The 15,830-nt window shown below is 47.9% G+C and overlaps 1 protein-coding gene across 1 annotated transcript in view; it reads left to right on the forward strand.

The window, feature by feature from the left end:
• Positions 1-15,830, forward strand: part of dph6 (diphthamine biosynthesis 6) — a 61,408-nt gene that overhangs the window by 14,880 nt on the left and 30,698 nt on the right. Inside the window, exons 4-11 of the mRNA XM_076017687.1 lie at positions 1,271-1,344; positions 2,629-2,747; positions 9,140-9,201; positions 10,094-10,188; positions 10,293-10,386; positions 12,415-12,565; positions 13,514-13,639; positions 15,244-15,373. Coding sequence (XP_075873802.1) covers positions 1,271-1,344; positions 2,629-2,747; positions 9,140-9,201; positions 10,094-10,188; positions 10,293-10,386; positions 12,415-12,565; positions 13,514-13,639; positions 15,244-15,373 — 851 coding nt within the window. The remainder of the gene's footprint in view (positions 1-1,270; positions 1,345-2,628; positions 2,748-9,139; positions 9,202-10,093; positions 10,189-10,292; positions 10,387-12,414; positions 12,566-13,513; positions 13,640-15,243; positions 15,374-15,830) is intronic.

A 15,830-nucleotide genomic window follows, 5' to 3' on the forward strand; every position in this document is an offset into this window, starting at 1 on the left:
TTACAGCCCATGTAATGTTCTAATGAACCTGCAGGTGTCTGTCTGTGTGTGTGTGTGTGTGTGGAGGGCGAGGGAGGGGTGGGGCTGACTGACTGAGATGTGTGTGTCGGGGCTCGAGTTGCCGTTTCGTTTTGTGTCGCCCAGCTCTTCTCACTCTGACAGAAAAGAGCCGACTCGTCGTCCTACGAAAAGCCCTCAGCTCATATCAAAGATCCAAAAATCCAGTAAACGGGGTATACTACTGAAACCAAAGTGAAGAACGTATAGTATAATTAAAAGTTGTTATGGAAATGAAAATGATGATTTCTGCCCCTTTGTCCCAGACGAAGAAAGACTTCTGTAACATCGATGTTGAGAATGAGTTCCACTTTGTGTTTTATTGCCCTTTGTACCATGAGTTGCATCAGATGTTGGTTGCTAGGTGTAAAACTGTTGATTTGATGTGGCTGAATGATGCAGACAGACATAAAATGGATTTTTAATCATGAGGAATTCACCCTTGCCAAATCTTTCAAGAAAAGCCTGGGCTAAGAGAACTGAGAAGTACATTTAGGTGAGACATCAGGGGTGTTGTTCTTTTTTTTTGTATTTACTCCTTTATTTATGTCTTAACCTACGGTGAATTGTGGCGTCACCTGCAGAAAGTGAATGTTATAATTGAATATGTTTTTTGTGGCGTCTTATAATAACATGACACAGCAATAAAATTCATTCATTCATTCATTCATTCATTCATTCCAAACGGCTCAGTGAATCACTGCTCCGCCGATTGCTACAAGTTCTGTTTGTGGCCAGTCGTCTCCTGCTCGCCCCACTGCTGATAAGGTCCAGGAACTGCCCCTGGTTCTGCCTGCCAGTCTCACACACACACACACACACACACACACACACACACACACACACACACACACACATGCGCGCACGTTTCAGAAAACCCCAGGGGATATTGGCGAGACCATAAAGGGCCTCGAACGTGTAAACATCCCCACAAGATTGCAGTGCAATGAAAGGGAAAAGCCAACAGGAATTCGCTCTCCTTTGTCTGCCGCCGCTCGCGCTGCCACGTCGATGTTTGTGTGGTTTTCGCTCAGATAACACATCGGGTTACCGTTGCGGCTCCGCTGTTTGGTCCCACGGGACGGTGACATCACGCCGCCAGTTACAGTGCACGTCGCGCACGCCGCATAATGGAACAAGGCAAGAAGTCTTTTGTGGTTGAGTTTCCTCCATCTTTTTTTTCTCTTCCTCCTCCTCCTCCTCCTCCTCGCAGGAAAAGGAGGGTGTCGAGGCCGTGTCTGTGGGGGCCATTCTCTCCGATTACCAGAGGGTCCGTGTGGAAAATATGTAAGTCCCGCTCACACACACGCACACATGCAAGCGTGAGACAATTCTGCACACCCGGTTCAGGCCTCTTGAATTGAATCTGTAGCTGCAGGAAGAGATTGCAGTGTTGCAAAACATAGGCTATATTTTTTTTCCAGCGGTTTTGCAACAAGTGCGACTCCTTCAAATTTAAGTTGCTTCGTAATTGTCCCGTTATTTGGGCACTTTGGTTCACGCCAGCTGTGGTTCCACATTTCAGAGAGAAAACAAAAGCAGCCAGTCACAGTTGGCTTGCCCACTACAGAGACGCTTTAAAGGCGCCACCTATGGGTAGGAGACAGGAAAGAAAGAGACAGTCTCTAACAGACCCGCCCTTGTTATCCTTGCCATGGATGTATTATAAGAACTGGATACCGGAGTGGCAATATGGCACCGCGCCAGTGGCCACGCGAGGTACTGCATCAAAAAAAAAAAAAAATCCCCTGGCCCCAAAAAGCATTTTCCCCATAGACTACAATACAAAATAAATGCCTTTAAAACGGCTGACAGGACGACTGCAACCTGAAATGCAATTCATAGCAAATGTTTCTATTGTAGATTTTTCAGTTATGATCTGTTAGTCGTTGATAAATGCCAGAAAATAGTTTATTCGACTGCGTCGTTGCGCTTTGCAGGAACTCACATGACCAACAACTAGGGCTGTCAGCGTTAACACATTAATCACGATTAGTTAAATACAATCCATAACGTGTTAATTATTTTAAAGCGCCGCAGTGCGGAGCTGCTTGCTTTAGGCGCCCTTGTTAACAGATAGTGTCGTTCAAAGCAGGCACAAGAAATGCGTGTCTAGTGTGAACAGGAGGGCTGCTGCTCGCGCGCAATTTTCGTGGGCGCATGGCACTTCCGAGTCTGTCGTGAACCCAGCAGATTTCTGTAAAAAAAAATACTTTACATCATTGGGTTAAAACTGCCTTGAAATGCTAGATAACAGTATTTTACACATGCATTTCAAACCGTGATTATTCAGAGTTAATTATGAAGCTTCTGCAATTAATCGCGATGAAAAAAAGTTATTGTTTGACAGCCCTAGCAATAATGCATAGCTGCCGTTGCCTCGGCGAAGCCAGCGGCAGGTGGGAGCGCGTCTCGCAGGCCTGTCAGGGGCTCACAGTGGTTACTCAACCCTGGACGACTCTGAAGCTGTGCAAGAGAAAAGTAGAAAAAACAAACTTCAATATTAACCTTTTACCTCTCCCCCTTATTCCCCCCCAACACAACCTCCTGCCCTCTCACCTGCTCACCCAGATGCCTGCGGCTGGGTTTGCAGCCCCTGGCCTACCTGTGGCGCCGAGACCAGGAGTCGCTGCTGTCTGAGATGATCTCATCCGATCTGCACGCCATCCTGATCAAAGTCGCCGCTTTCGGTGAGTCCCTCTGACCGTTGTGCGTCTCAGAAAAAAAAAAAACTTGGCCGTGTCTCTACCTTTCCTCTTCCTTTTTTTTCTAGTTAAAAAAGGCGCAATGTTGGATGATTGTGTTTCTGATTGCATTCAAAAGAAAGGAGGGGAAGGTGTGAGCAGAGAGAGCGAGTGAGGCGTCTTAATTGTCAAATCCGCGGCTCAGCGAGACTTGCGCCGCCGGCAAACGCACTGAAGCGGAGAACAATACGGAGAGATAAGGCGGGAGGAGGAAGAGGAGGTGCGAGAGAGAGTGAGTGAGTGAGTACGTGGCAGTTGAGGAATAATCACCCCCTCCCTCCCCTCCACCCCCTCACACACATTAATGCAACCTGTCAATAAGCCGCCCATCTCCTCGGCCGAGCGCCGGCTTCATAGCTGGCGTCACGCGGCCCGTGAAGCGGAGATTGAAATCGCTCATTTTCGCGTCTCAGCCGCTCCGGCACTGAGTGAGGAGGTTAATGCCGTGTCACCTGCTGCTCTCTACCTGCCCGAGGACAGGAAGATCGGATTACTTTGTAACAAGAGAGAGTTTTTTTTTTTTTTTTTTCCTTTTTTAAAAAAGCTACTTATTCTTCTTCTTCTTCTTTCAGGTACACAATGTAAGACCCCTACCTCCATCCGCCTGACAGCGCAGCCGTCTGTCCCCTTTGACAGACGCTGTGAAAAATGATAATTACGCCTACAAATGGGTCTCTCTTCTTTCTTTTTTTTTTTTAACTTCTGAAAGTACTCGCAGCGATACTTCGTCACGTAGACACTGTTTACGTGTCATTAAGTGCTTGTTGTCGCCCCTGCCGGCCAATCAGTCAGAGACGGGGGTCCGCGGCTGACTGATGACCCGCAGAGCCGAGGGGGTCGCCTTCAAGATATTTTGCGTGTCTTTCAACGCGGCTCCGATAACCTTCCGATGGAATGTTCACGTCAAGCCATTTGTCTTGGACTCCTTTCATCCCGAGCCTCGTTTCTCATTTTTAATGGTGTCATGATAAATTTCTTTTCTTTTTTTTAACAGTAATAAATAACGTAAAGTGCCAGGTGTCCGTTAAAGTGGAGATGATGTCAGAATCAAAAGATTTTTTTTAATCCCCCCCCCTTCCAGCCAGGTAATAACTCTTGTTTTGTAGGTCAAATTTTTTTTATCTTAACTGCTCATACACGTGTAAGGAGATACGATCTTAAGTTTTGAGATGAATATTGACCGATCAATCATGATGACAAGCGGCTCCCTTTTTAAAATAACACGCCGGGGCGTGGAGTGGCACCTGGGAGACCTCGGTCACCTCTCTGACCCCGCCCACCTCCGTCCAAAAGAGCAACCACCTCTAAAGTCTAAAAGCAAATTCTCAACATATTTGGAAAGAGCGTAATTAGAAAGGAAAATCACCCTGGGTGTCTCTCAGAGCGCGTGTGTGTGTGTATGTGTGTGTGTGTGTGTGTGTGTGTGTGTGTGTGTGTGTGTGTCTTGGCCTCTTGCTGATGGTGTGCGTCGTTTTTTCGTTGGAGGTTTTGCCTTTCTTTCTTTTTTCGAGCGTGTGTGTTTTGGCTACAGGTTAAAAAAAAAAGAGAAGATCTTATCGGCCCCGACTCCTCTCTCGTCTCGAGGCGGTGGTAATTAGAAAGGAGAGAGCTGAATAGGGGGCTTGAGCGCCTGTGGCGCTTTTTTCAGGCGGCACTCGTATAATTGCAGCTCGGGCAGGGGAGCAGGTCTGAGCAGCGACGGCTCTCGAGTTAAGAGGCGGCCGGGCGGCGCTGGAACGTACCTGGTGGCCTTCGGTGTTTGCAGTTCTGAGGGTGTTTTTAACTCACGCGGAGGGAAAACAGCTCCCGCGGGTCAAAGGTTAAACCCGAAGCCAAACTGACAGACGCGGAGACGCGCGATGCCCCGCGGTGGCGGGGGAAATGTCTCTTGGTGGGCGCCGGATAGCCAGAAATCAGTCAAGATTAATATTCTTTCATAAGACACTCAGAAAGACAGGTGGAAATTAGCAGCAGACAGATAAAGAGAAGAAAGACTTTTTTTTCCTTTTTTTTTTTAAGCAGGATATACTCCTTGATGACAAATCCCCGTGGAGAAAAGACAGCTGTCCAAATGCAGGATGATCCTCTAAGTGAATTCTCATGAAGTGTTCATTTGCGCTCTGATGGGAGCCTAAAACCACAAAGGGGAGAAAGAGGATTTCAGTCTTTGAAGGTGCCAAATTGCATGTCGTGAAAAGGAAGTTCAACTATTTGAGTCTAAGCCTGTGAATGTCACAAAATGCTCTAATTAGCAAAAAAAAAAAAAAAAAAAGAGGTGGGGGGGGGGGATTCCACTGCAAGGAAGCAGCATATTTTTGTTGGGAAACCTTATGATGCAGCCGACACCCTGCAGCGTTCTTTGTTAATTGGAGATTTAAAAGAAAGAAAGAAAGAAAGAAAAAAACCCGGTATGACGAATTCATCTAATTAGTTGATTGATTGATCAGCGCAAGTGTGTGTGAGGGCACAGGTTTCAGCGGTTAATTGGTTCTCAACTCCGGATATAACTGGCACGTGTGAAATCAAGGTCTGTCCGCGAAACAACCTCAGTCGCTACTGGATCCATTTTTTTTTTTTTTTTTTTTTTTTTTTTCACCCTTCCCTCCGACGCAGCCTTCAAATTCCCTTCAGGAAAAAAAAAAGTAGTTTGACCTTAAGGACAATGTATAGAAAACGGTATCTTTTAATATGATGGAAAATTAGCTGAAATTTCTTTCTCTGTTGACGTCGCTCTGAGGGGCTTTTAAACAGTGAAGCAGCGCGTTCCCCGTTTTTGGTGTGATGAAGGACAGGTTCCTTTTAGTGTGGCAACAACTGGATTACTTTTGTTTAATCCGAGCGTTGTTGGCCAAAACAAGTAGTTCCTGTTCATGGCTTTAATTGAAGCCATTAAGCCCTGTTGATTTTTTTTTACATCTGTTTTTCCATCTATTCCGTGATTCTATATTTCTCCCATTTTGTTTCGTTTCACTCACAGAATTGATATTGAAATGTTTCGCTGCTGTCGATTATCCCGCGCGCAGACGGCGAGCTCCAGATAAGAGCGTGACAAACTGCGCGCCTAACCTTAATCCCGCTGCCCTTTGTTTGGCGCCCCCTACCTCCTCCTCTCCGCCTCGCTCTCGAGCAGAGATCGGCAGGCGATAGCGACCGCCGATTGTTTCCTTTTCAGAGATTTGTTTAAAGGGGCCGACACGTCATCTCACCTACTCGGGAGGAGATGCTCATTTTGTCCATTTAAAGACGGAAAATGTTCCACATCATGAATCCAATTTTCTCCGCTCTCCGACCCCCCTCCACCCCCCCTCCTCCCGCCTGCCTCCTCTCTGAAGGCAGGGATTAAAGTGGAAGCTGTCAGCCACCGTGCCAGATCTTAAGGCAGCGGCGGATGCATGTGTGATACCGCGCCGAGCCCGGCTCAGACTATCTCGCCGCAATCTCGCTGCCTTTAATTTAGCATTAGGCTCCCGTAAGCAACTTCGCCAGCAGTTTCAATTAAACTGGGCAACGCCGCGGCGGCTTTGAGTGATTTGACTTTTTTTTCAAAGTGGGACAAAAACCCGGCGCGATTGCTGCAAAGCGTCGGCGCCAAAGTGCCGCGTGTGCTAAATAAGTGCCATTGACTTGTTGTGTATGGGTGGAATTGTGGGCGGCGTCTGGGAGTGCGAAGGAAAGCTTTGTCTTTGGCCTCAATTTGACGATAGTTTCCTCAACGATCACCACGTTACAGAAAAAGCACCACAGTATGGTGAGACGCTTCATTAGGACGACGTCCTCGCTGTTGTTCAGTTCCTAAAACACTCTGCTCGGGTTTTTTACCTTTGAAAATCTCTCCATCACACTTGCCGCCACCTCTAAAATATCAGCGGGGTGTTTTAAACCACCGTCCTCGTTCCAGCGCTCCGCAGTTTGAAAGTTCACTGTATTTATTTGAGTTTTATAGGATAATAGAGGGCGCGCAGAGCTTTTAAGGGAGAGGAAATGTCGATCAGTCTCTCTTAAAGAAGCCTTTGCCGTCTCCGGCGGAGGATTGATGGCAGGTGTGTTTGGGTTTAATGTGGCATAATGAGCTTCGGTAATTGGGGTTTTCTGGTCGGGTTGTGAAGCAGGTTCAGGAGCCTCGATGGCTCTCAATAGCGGCCACTCAAAGACTTTTTTTTTTCTTCTTTTTATTCAAGTACCGACCGAAGCCTTTTTCGAGCCATCCACAATCCCAAATGGTCTCAGTGGACCAAAGTCACTCAGGGGCCTCAATTAAGACAACACTCGTACAAGTGCTAAGTGGTCTTGAGAGAAATACCTCCACATTAATGCAGTCTTTATATCAGTTCATCACTCGGCGCTGCACTCCTCCCAGACTTCCATCACCGGCTTCCCTCCTTGTAAATATCAAATCATGTATCATTTATTATTTAAGAAGTGGGGGGAGGGTGGGGGGGCGGGGCGGGGGAGGAGTTAATGAACATATTAGAAGAAGAAGGAAAAAAGTGGCATCCCCTCAGCAGTTTGGAGCCAATTATTAAAATTTGTTAAAAGGCATGACTAATTAAAGAGGGTATTTAAATGGGATTGAATTTTAATGCTTTTTTTTGTACCCTCTTCCCCTTTCCTTATTACCTTTGTGGCAGGGTTAAGATGAGAGGATGCTGAGATTAGATATTCTCACACTAATTAAGGCCGCGGATCCCCTGGGCAGAGAAGAAGGGCCGGATCACACTCTCCCCTCTCCTCCCTTCTCCTCCCTTCCCCTCTGCTGGGGTCTTTCCAGCTCCCCGCAGCAGCGCTGGACCACCGGCAGGCCGCTGAAGGGGAGACGCGTCCCTTCCTTCCCCTCCGTCCCCAGCCGACGCTCATCGCGGGGGCCGCCGCCGACGCGTTAACCTTAGAGGATGTCGGGCCACGAGAGGAAAGGGATTCTCACGCTTTCTCTCGCAATCAGCTCTGTACCTTTTAATTAAACGTGCACGAATGTGCGGGTGAGCGGCGCAGCTCCATGCCCAAAGAACAGAGGGGGCGTAGCAGGAATTTCTCAGACGGTTTTGCAGCCGGACCGGTTATTCACTTTGACAGTCAATGAATCAGCCACGGCAAAGAAGCTTGATCTGCTCCAGAAATTGAGGAGGAAAAAAACGGCTCTGTCGACAGATTTCTGGGATTTGCATAGACTTGTTTGTTTTGCTCGAAAATGAATTGTGCATTGGACAAATACGCTCACCGTTTTCTGCTGGTAGGAAATGGGTAAGAATGAGCGGCATTGTTCCACTGGAGTGGGACCCTGATGGACAAAGGCATGTGGATTTGTGACAACAAAGAAGTTCAACTCTCGACTGCTCGAGAAGCTGAGAAAAGATTCTGTTGAAAGAGTTTCTAGATAGCAAACTGTAAGTTCCACTACTTACAGTCCTGGATGAAAAATAAAGCCAACACAACCTCATGGGCACTGTAGTCCAACTGGGGAACTTGTAGTCCACAGACAGGTATCACCTTGCACAGGGTCTACTGAAACCAAGATACATATGCAGTAATACATCCTTACAGCAATATACCTATTAATCATTTGTTAAAATACTGTATATACACAGTACATAATTACCTCGCAATAGATAAATGCAAAGCATTGTAAAACACTAGAATGGAGCTCATTTCAAAATCAACCACAACACCTTTGTAGACAGCCACACTCGCTGGTTGTCCATAAATGCCTGAAGAAGGTCAGAAGGGCCGAAAGCTTGCGAAATACATTATTAAGGTTACAAGTGTGATGCCGCTGTTTTTAAAAAGTCCAGCACCAGCAACTCCCCGAAAAAGTCTAGGCTTTTTTTCTTACTATCTCAAGGAAGCTACCATTATTTATTTATGTACTTATTTTGTTACTTTAGTAGCACTGCATGGCACCTCCTTGCCAGCCACCAGCCTCCTTTTCTCTCCAGCCTCTCTTCTTCTGCCTGTGAGTCACTTCCATGTACCGTTTCAGGGGAGCAGGGGAGGGAAAAGACAAATAAACAAGGTCTCTTTCCAGAGTTTATGTTCTCAAAGGGGGACTGGGGCGAGGGGCGGCATGAAGGTCTGTGGCCGGCGATTGAAAACTGTTGCCCTTACCCGGAGAGATGTGTGTATACTGCTCTCTAAAGTCAAACAAATAGATCCAGGGTGCAGGTTTACGTGTGTGTTTGCGCCGCTGCCCGTAAACCTCCCTCGCCTGTCATCTCCAATCAGTGTTCCTCGCCGCTGATCAGACCCCTCTTTCTCTCTTTGCATTTGTCTGTGTGTGTGTGTGTGTGTGTGTGTGTGTGTGTGTGTGTGTGCGTCTGCGTGACCATTCCCCGCGCCGGTGCCAGGCCTGGATCCGGAGAAACACCTCGGAAAACCTCTGGCTGACATGGAGCCCTATCTGAAACAGGTCACACACTGTCTGCCTCGCCGCTCGCCCTGCCCTTCATCCGCACCGCGGTATCATCCGTTACCACAGCGCGCATCACTCGCAGCGGCCCGCTAACGGCAAAAGGTCCCGCGTTGCGCCTGATTCCGAAGCCTTGTATTTCCGCCCACGCAACGGTGGAGATGCCGAGCGTGATGAATTATCCAGGCGCTCTGCGGATCCCCAGTGCACAGTGTGCTTAGCCCTCTGCTAAATCACTGTGGGACTTGCATTGCTCTGTCAGCTTCATGTTAAATAATGCTAAAGTGGATTTAGTATCCTACGGGACCGTGTCAGTTCTATTACAATGTTATACTGCTGTAACTACTTTTTTAACTAAATGTTTCAATCAACTCCACCCTGTTGTTTTCTCTATTCTCTCTATTTTACTATACACTACCAGTCAAAAGTTTACTGAATCAAATATATGAGCAAGATATGTGTAATTATGCAGCAAAGAAAAACACATTAAATAACTCTAAATATGTTTTTTATGAAAGGTGGCTATTTTGAAGATTTTAAATATAACGTTTTTGACTTATTTTACACTTCTGTTGTTTCCTACATAATTCCGTATGTGTTCATATGTAGTTTAGATGCCTTCAGTGAGAAACTATAACGTCAAAGGTCATGAGAATGAAAAAAAAAAGTCATTACATTCATAGGGTTTGTCCAAACGTTTGACTGGAAGTGTATACACACGTTTTATCTCTTGATCTCAGTCATTACAGGACCGTCGTCTTATCTCACGTATTGCACGGAGACTCTGCAGCCTGTTTGACTTCCACTGAGCAGCGCCACATTAGCCGGAGTCTAAACTGATGCCCCTCTCACTCCACAGTGTTTGACCGTGTTGTTTTGCTTCGCTGATTAGCTCTCCCAGAAGTACGGAGTGCACGTTTGCGGAGAGGGAGGGGAATATGAGACCTTCACCCTTGATTGCCCTCTCTTCAAAAAGAAGATTGTCATGTGAGTTTCTTGCAAACGACCTCAGAAGGATCTCTGAGCGCCACTGCTGTGTATAATTCTAAGTGTATTTTTCTAAGCTTGTCCGTGTGTGCGTGTGCGTGCAGTGATGCAGCCGAGACGGTGATCCACTCAGCAGATGCCTTTGCCCCCGTCGGCTACCTGCGTCTCACCCGGATGCACACCGAGAGCAAAGACGACGTGAGTCCAACTTCCCGGGAAGGAATCCACCAACATCACTTTGCGAGATACTAAATAAGATCGATCAATCGCTCTCCGGGTGGCCGATTACTTTGAAAGTCCTCCGAGGGGCAAAAACAAAACACGAGAGCAACAAATGAAGAAAAAAAACAAAAAACTTTTGGTGTCTGATAACTTTGTCGAGCATAAGAGATACACGGCACCGCAGGGCAGAGTTCAGATCAACCTCCGGAGGGTCTCCATCCTCTCTCTCTCTCTCTCTCTCTCTCTCTCTCTCCCTCTCTCCCTCTCTCTCCCTCTCTCGCTCGCTCGCTCTCGGTCTGTCTCTTCGTCCCTCTCCTCTAGCCCCACGTGGCCTACTTTGACGTCCGCAATATTCACTGCCGCCTGAAACCAGGCCCAAATTAATAAACATGTCCACTCACATTAGGTCGCTTTGCATTCAGGTAGCTTGGCTAAGCGGATGGCGGGGGGCTACGAGCTTGCTGAAACTGGCTCCCAGTGCATTATGGGGCGCCGACTGGGGCCTCGCAGAAAAGTCGGTGGCCGAACGACTCGGGAGAAGAGCGAGTGCGGCAAACTTTCAGTCACAGTTTCCCCGCTGCTTGCGTATCGAGACGTTTGCATTTCCCCCCTGCGCGTGATTTTAATCGCTGTTAATTGAATGAGCTGCTTTAATGCGTGACAGCGCCCCCCCTAGGGCGCCGTATGTCTCCGAGGCAGAGAGCGTCCGCAGCAACGCAGTAATTTGCAAATTTGATTTTGAATCACATTTTGTTTGTGGTCATGTTTGCAGCCCTGTGTGTGTATTTGTGTGTGTGTGTGTCTGCAAGCGAGATGGTGGTGGTGGTGGGTGGTGGTTGTGGTGGGTGGTGGGGGGGGTTGTGACTGTTATGGACGGAAAACATACCCCCATCCCACAACCTCTGTGACCCCTGCAGTCTCACTGCCTACAGCTATGTATTTTTTTTCTTCACTCCCCCCCCTCACACTGCCGCCTCCACCCACATCACCCTGACACACACACACACACACACACACACACACGGCCCCCTCAGCTCCCCCTCAGTTGCTGGGGTAAGAACAGGGAGATCCAGGGCCTATGAAGGGAAGGAGGCGGCGGCGACGGGGGGGGGGACCAGGGGAGAACCTGCCCCGGTTCAGCCTTCTAAAGCGCTTCTCGTCAGGGTGACAGATCGGCGGTGACACCAGCACTAGAGGAGACCGCGCAGGGGGCTCAGGGGGGCGGGGACGGACCACCATCATTTGCCCTCCGTTAATGCTAGTCAAGCTATTTTTCATGCTGGCTAGGAGAGAAGGGGCTGAAGTATAATTAATTTGATTATCATATGGCCTAATGTGGTTGACAGCAGATGAGGGAGGGGGGTGGGGAGGGGAGGAGGGAGGAGGCAGTGGGGGTGGGTGGTGTGATGTGATGAATGTTAGGCAGGACAAGAGAGAGTGGTGGTGCTGGGTGGATGGGTGGGTGGGGTCGGCGGCATCGGAGAAATATGAAATATGTATTCAAATGTAAGGCGGCCCCGGCAGGATTTGGCAGGTACTGCGCCAGCCTGGGAGAATGTTAATGACTTGTTATTTAAAGGGGGATCAGAGCGCGGCCGGGCTAAATATAAATAAGCAGGAGGAAAACAAGCGGCGGCCCCCCGAACGTGTCGCGCCCATCCAGGCGTGAGTTTTTGACTGACAGGCCGCCTGATTGGATCCACAGTATCAGAAAGCAGACGCGTCTCTCCGGCCGCGAATATGTTAGCATGTTGTTTCATATTCATTCACCTTCAAGTCATGTGTGCCCGGGCCCTTGTCGCGAAAGACTGACACACACAGAGGCGCCGCTTAGTGGGCTTTCTTTCTCTTTTTTTTTTTCTTTCTTTCTATCTCTCCCTCTCTCTCTCTCTCTCTCTCTCTCTCGGCTAATTATACAGCATTTTGTCTGTCTTTGCAAAAGGTTCCCCGGCGCACTTTGGTGGGCGTTTGGCCTGATGTATTCCCTGCGGTGCTTCATTGCAGGATGCGGTGGCGAGCGCTCTGCCCTGTGGTACTTGTCCTTGCCAGAGCGCCATTGACAAGATGACTGAGGAGGTGGAATATGCTGATCAAGCCCAAGACAACCGGCGAGAATTTACATCAAGCGGTGACCTTAGTTGTCAGCGGGGCCACGGTGAGATTCATTTATGGTGAAGCATGCACATGTAGACATGCTTGCCTGAGTGTGTATTTATGTGGGCGTCAGATGATATCTGCGCGTGTGTGCGCGCGCGCCGCCTGAATGTGTGTCACGCACACGGCATCATGATGCTTGTGTTTTCTGAGTGATTGTTTGACAAGCGCTGTCATTTCAGCACATTTGGGACAGTCGCTGAATTCATTTCCCCTTTGACACCAGCCTCCTATGCATGAATTACCACCCAGACAGCTTATGACATGGGTGCAGATGGAACGAGAGCCGATTTCGGAGTCTGAAAAGAATTAAAAGAGGCCGGGCCATAAAAGGTTATTTGGGTATTTTTGGAGCGAGGATGTATGAAGAGCCAAACCACAACAAACAAAAGCGTCACAGATAACAAAGCTCAAATGTTTACACTGTTCTTTTTGTTGTCGTTATTTTCTTTTGTAGTTATTTTTCCATTCACGGCATCGGTTGGACAGCTTCACACAAATCATTAGACCCAAAAATGCAACAGAACTCAAAGCAGCATGTTTAGCCATCTGTTTACAGCGTCCCACAAGGTGTTAGCTTCCTGCTAAGACTGATACTTGGTTGGGCCTTTGGCGTGATTGGATGGGAGCGAAATCAGTAGTTTGATAGAGCAGAATAATAAAAAAAAAAAAAAACAAGCTGAAGGTTACGTCACTCACCATGGCCAGTGTGTTATCCGGACCCTTTGTGACATCACAAATGGTCGACTTCCAAAACGGTGTGTCACAGCAAGCAAACAAGGTCAATGATGAGCTTTTCTCATTTCCGGCCGCTACGATAAGACGTCGCTAAAGTGAATCAAGCGTCACATGAGGCCTTCAGAAATACCGACCGTACTTCTTGTGGGTCTAACCAATGGGGCTGATTTCACACAGGCTTTTCTTCTAAATCCATTTTCACCTCCCGCAGAGCTCCTTCCATCCTGGTCACCGAGAAGCTCCGGAGGCTTCCAGTGGCTCTCTGGCCTCAGCGGGCGTCAGGACCACAGGGCAGGGATCCAGGAGCAGACACGAGCTGCTTTCACGCAGCTGCAGAGTAAGAAAAACTGGGCCGGAAGTACTGATGGAGACAAAATGCACTTTTTAAGAACCTGTCATTCCTTTTAAATATTATTATTTTTTAAGACTTCATATTAACATTGATGATACAACTTTTTTGTCTGATCTAGGGGGAACAATACAAAAAGTCCTTTTTGTTCAGAAGCAGCTGGAATTCTGCAGGGCTCGCTGTACGGCCTTTTGAAGACCTAAAATTTTTATGGTCTGCGGGGTGCCTTTTTTCCCCTCCTCCTTGGCTTGTTTGCTAAAGACACATGAGGGGGGCGGAGGGGTGGGGGGGTGTATGGCACAGCTCAGGAAGATTATACAAAAAGTGCTTGTCAAACCAGCAGCCTTGTGTGTGTGTCAGAGACTCTGTCTGTCACCATGAGTACAAGCCGGAGTGAGTCGGCAAGCAAACAAGGACAGGCACTTCAAATTAACCAAGCCTCTTTAAAACACCCACAGACAGTGCAGACATGTTGGGTGGGTTAGTGTTTTGTTTAGTTGTTTTTTTTTTTTTCTTCTTTGCCCTGCAGAAGTTTAAAAAGTGCACGCTGTTACAGTGTATCTGAAGGCTTTTTTTCCCTCCCTCCCCTCTCTTTCTCTTTTTTGATGGAGAAAGAGGAGCCAAAGATGAAAAGCATATTTAATGTTTATCGTGGCGCTCAGCTGAACAGCCTACAGAGTGCCGAGACAATATTAAACAAGTTAATATTTAATGAAAAACCTCTTTGTATGAGGGTGAAGTAGTCTGAGACGCTCGTGTCGGCTGAAAAAAGAGGCAAGAGGAAAAAAACAAACTTGAAGCGCTTTCAAATGGTTGTAGGGAGAGCGGCGGCAGCGGCGGCTTTTTCCCTTTGAGCTCTTGTGCCTGCGATTGCTTCCAAAAGATCAAAAATGAAAAAAAAAAAAAAAAAAAAGAGAAAAAAATAGCGCTTGTGCACGGCACTGAGCCGCGCTTCGCGGACGTGGACGCAAGCTATTACTGCTTTAAAGCCCCGTCAATACACGTCACTGTCGCAATAAAATGTCCCGGCTAGCCACATGAAAAAAAAACGGCGGCAGAGTTGGACTCCGACTCCGCACTGCGGCGCTTTGAACTCCATGTCTGCCGCGCTGTCTAGTCGGCGCAGGTAGCCGCGCGTCGGCTCTCCCGGGGAGCGGAGGCAGCGGCGGATTAATCTCATAACCTCGGCAGAATTGGAGGAACATAAACAGCGAGTGGCGTGTTTACAAGAGGTGAAACAAAAGAGTCTCAAAAGTCTCAAAGAATAAACGCTACGGAATTGGTTAAACATCGCGACGTCGAAAAAGTTCGGCGCGGGTCCAAGGGGGGGCGCTCCTTTATGGCAGCCGTACCTTTTATACGGGCGGAATACAGCGAGTCTGGATTCTGTTTAGCGCGTCGCTTTGTTATTTGAGCTGCGCTGCCGTTATTTTTTTTCTCTTCTTATTTTTGTTGTGCATAACCATGTTTACCAAATATGCTTGTTAAGCCCAAAATGAATCCAGGTTATTGTAGGCTCGGGTTTCGCCGTTTGATGCTAAAGAAAATCCACTACTGTGGCTGACGTGGGGAGCGCCTTGTCTTGTTTCCAGGCGAGCTGGACACCAACGGCTGGACGCTGGCGGACGTGGTGCTGGTCCACCTGTACGTGGCGTCGATGGACGACTTTGCGCCGCTCAACGCCGTCTATAAAACGCACTTTGGCGTGAACCCTCCGGCAAGGTGAGGCCGCAAAGTCACATTCACAATCCCATAATACGAAAAAAAATTGCCAATGTCTTTCTTTTGATCGTCACTGTAGCATGTAGCTATGATTTCTGACGCCCTGACGCCGAAGCTCAACCATAGAGACAAACAAAGACAAACAACCATTCACACACACATACACACACCTGCAGACAATTCCCAATTCACCTCATATGCATGTTTTTGGACTGCGGGAGCCGGAGAACCCACGCAGAAAGGTCCCAGGCCCGGACTCGAACCCAAACCTTCTTGCTGTGAGGCAGCAGTTAAATTTAGATATTCCTTACTATAATCAATTCTCTTATATTCTCTTATGCAGGGGATATATCCCTGTGTCTATAACATGTCAATACTCTGTTCAAACATAATTTTTGTTGATGTAAAATGGCGTTGTCGGAAATCACCCCTTTGTGATGTCACGGAGGGTGACGTG

The sequence above is a fragment of the Nelusetta ayraudi genome, unplaced genomic scaffold, assembly GCF_046127955.1.
Source record: "Nelusetta ayraudi isolate G7.1 ecotype Tasmania unplaced genomic scaffold, CSIRO-AGI_Nayr_v1 ptg000007l, whole genome shotgun sequence".
NCBI classification, from domain to species: domain Eukaryota; kingdom Metazoa; phylum Chordata; class Actinopteri; order Tetraodontiformes; family Monacanthidae; genus Nelusetta; species Nelusetta ayraudi.